The sequence below is a fragment of the Bidens hawaiensis genome, unplaced genomic scaffold (assembly GCF_021521415.1).
Source record: "Bidens hawaiensis isolate Kalapana, Puna unplaced genomic scaffold, B.hawaiensis_p1.1 tig00009618_1, whole genome shotgun sequence".
Taxonomy (NCBI): Eukaryota; Viridiplantae; Streptophyta; class Magnoliopsida; order Asterales; family Asteraceae; genus Bidens; species Bidens hawaiensis.
In genome coordinates, this window is record NW_027491719.1 from 440,228 (window position 1) to 443,630 (window position 3,403).

The following is a 3,403-nucleotide window of genomic DNA, read 5'->3' on the forward strand; positions in this document are numbered from 1 at the left end:
ACCTCAATATTAATATCGCGTATAAAAGTTTTTTTTACATATTATGACGTAAACAATCAAACTCACTAAACATGATTTTCTGACGTCATGTCATATCATTTATAATCAATGCAACGTGACTAGCTAGAAGAATTCGTACGTGAGTAGAGTATATATAGTCATCACACGTCAGTTAAAGTGCATAAACTCGAAGGGAAGAAAAAAAATACAAGAGCACGTGCCATGTTTGTTGAGATTTAATTGGCTTTACTAGATTTTTTTGACATCATGTTAAATCATTTACGATCAATGCAACGTGAGTACGTGACTAGGTGAGTTTATATATGAGGAAAACAATCTGAAGTTCTTAACATGAGTTCAACGTTATAATAAAGTATATACTTTTACTACACCTCAAGTAAAGCGTATTAACTAAAAAAAAACAAATACAGCAACACGTCATATGTTTAATATATATATATATATATATATATATATAACTTCATTGGATACCATTTACTAAACTAAAGTATATACTCTCAACTATCACTAAAATTTTCAAATATGATTTTATATAATGTTTAAGATATTATGAATGTGACCATGTCCATCACATTTGTGATAGGCCATGCCAATAATCTTCTACTTAAAAGGCCACTAACTTAAAATCAAATGATGAAGGATGAAACAACAAACATCCAAAATGTACATGGGCCACTTTTGTCACATATTCTATTTTTTGTGGTTGAATTCTTGATAGGTGTCTAGAGTTTTTTTATTATAATATTATTCCCACAAACTCATCAACTCCTAACATACTTCCCACTTTAAACTCTCTCTCTCTCTCTCTCTCTCTCTCTCTCTCTCTCTCTCTCTCTCTCTCTCTCTCTCTCACTAAAACAACAAGCTTTTGTTCATTTCTTGCTATATTTTCTTCCTTTTCTTAAACTTGCATCATTTTGTTTTCTTTATATTTTGGGCAACAAAGGTGTATAGTGTATAATAATAATAATAATCATAACAATAATAATAATCAAGAATGACACCACCAAACATGGCGGCAATCACCGCTTCATTAGAAAGATCTCTTCAAAACTTCTCTTTAAACCACCATCACACCACCACCGGAGAAGAGTCAACCAACACCCATTGCCACCGGTCAACAATCTCCGATGATGCCACGTTGGAACTCAATTCTAATATTATTTTACCTTACCATTGGGAACAATGTCTTGATCTAAAGGTTTGTTTGTTTCTATATTATTATTATTATTATTATTATTATTATTATTATTATTATTATTATTATTATTATATACCCATGTTGGTTTAATAATCAAGATCCAATGAAGATTGAGTCTTTGTTAAATATTTATTAATCTTTAGTAATCTTGTGCATTAAAATTCACAAAATATGAAAGATGGACCTTGCAAAAATGAAAATTGGTATCATTTTTTGTTGTTGCTTTCTTGGGAGAAAAAATTAACTTTGAAACCCTAAAAAGTGCAAAAAGATTAAAAGTATATTTTGGGTATTCTTGATTGTAAAGTTTTTTTTATTATAGGGCTACCTATACACATACCGTTTGATATTTAGTCGGATAGAGGTCGGACGGGTGTTTTAATATAAATTTTTTCTAGGTTTGACCTAGTTAGAACGATTGTCCGATATAGGTCTAGCGACTGTTTTGATCAATAATTTTTGAAAGGGTCATCCGATAAATACATGGGGATCAAACTTTGAAAATTATCGGCGGTTGGACAAACACCTGATGGCCATTCGGAAAGTAAGGGGTCAGACTTTGAAAGTTATTGGTTAAAACGGTCGTTTGACAAATATACTGAAGACAGTCTGGCATTAGATGTCAGACGGTGTGTATATGGCACTTTTAATTATATAATAATAATAATAATAATAATAATAATAAATATTTACAATAATAGACAGGTGAGATGTATTACATAAACTGGAGAACCGGAATGAAGTCAAAGGAGGATCCTAGGACAATTGACAATGGTTTTAGCGGCTACTTTTATAGCGACGAAGAGGACGAGGACAAAGAGGAGGACGAGGAAGAGAGTTCATATGCGGACAGTGAAAGTTCATCGGTGGAGTCATCGCCCGCAGCTTCATCATCACGAAAACCAAAGCAAAACGACGACGTAGAAGAGGCGGAAAGCGGGATTATAGGAGGGGGGCATGTATTAGTGGTGGCTGGATGTAAAGGATGTTTCATGTACTTCATGGTGCCTAAACAAGTGGAAGATTGCCCCAAATGTTGTGGTCAACTACTTCATTTTGACCGATTCGATGATAATTGATATAGTTAACGTTCGTGTTGTGTCGTGTTGTGTCGAGTTGTTTTTTTTTTTTTTTGTTGGGAAGAATTTTAAAATTTAATCATCTGGGTGTGATCCTATGGAGGTTTCTTGTGTGGATTGGATTTTATAATGAGATTAATTTATGGTAATTCTTTTTGTTATTAATGAACTGAATTGCATCTTTTTTAGTTGGTTAAATGGAAGCGTTTGGTGGATGTGCGGCTTGCGCCTGTTATTTGTACAGGTGTGTCTAGCGGCTTGCTAGCTTTTTATTGAAATGTGTTTTGTTAATAGTTTTAGAAATAGTTGTACAAAATAGTTTGATTATTTGTGACATGAAAATATTATTTTAACCAAGCTTGTGATGATTTGATTATATGGTGGTAGTTTTCTTGATTGGCATTTAAGTTTCAATCTTACAAGTGAATCCAAAGTAATTATGGAGATAAAGTCAATACTATCAAGTATTAAATATTATTATTATATTAAAAACTAATGAAGGAGTCTAGAAGACGTGTTACTTTTCTTCTCTATTTTTAATTAGGTAAGTTGATTTATAAAATTATAAGTAGAGTAATTTAGGATATTAAGAGTTGATATAAAAATAAAACGGTTAGTGTTTTTCAGGTAAATGAGCTTGGATCATCAACATGAGACATGTTAGTGTAACAATTAAATGTTTAAACAGGTTTTACCCGTTTAATTTGTTTATGTCGTCTTTAACGCGTTTCCTAATCGTATTAAATAAATTAAATTATCGACTCGCCATCTTTATTACATATTTATCAAAATGTAAATAGATCTATTGTTTTATAAAAAATTAGGTGTCTTATAATTAAATTAATTTGATAACTTTTAGTTTATCGTGTTATATTGTTTCCCAATCGTGTTTAGAGAGACGTTTCAATAGTCATGCTAAATGTTTTTTTTACTATCCGTGTTATTGAACTGGTTACATTTAACCATGTCATGTTTGTTGTACTACCACTTATTAAATATGCATGTTAAGTGTTTAAAACAATAACAAATTTTAGTTCAATAGTCGAGCTAAACATATATCGAATACGGCCGGTTTAACACTTAACATATTCCTTATCTATTT

At 31.3% G+C, this 3,403-nt stretch overlaps 1 protein-coding gene across 1 annotated transcript; it reads left to right on the forward strand.

The window, feature by feature from the left end:
* Positions 1-853: 853 nt before the first annotated feature.
* LOC143533074 (protein CURLY FLAG LEAF 1-like) lies at positions 854-2,802 on the forward strand. The gene is made up of 2 exons (XM_077027945.1): positions 854-1,222; positions 1,924-2,802. The coding sequence occupies exons 1-2, from the start codon at positions 1,019-1,021 to the stop codon at positions 2,299-2,301; spliced, it is 582 nt and encodes a 193-aa protein (XP_076884060.1). The 5' UTR covers positions 854-1,018; the 3' UTR covers positions 2,302-2,802.
* Positions 2,803-3,403: the final 601 nt, after the last annotated feature.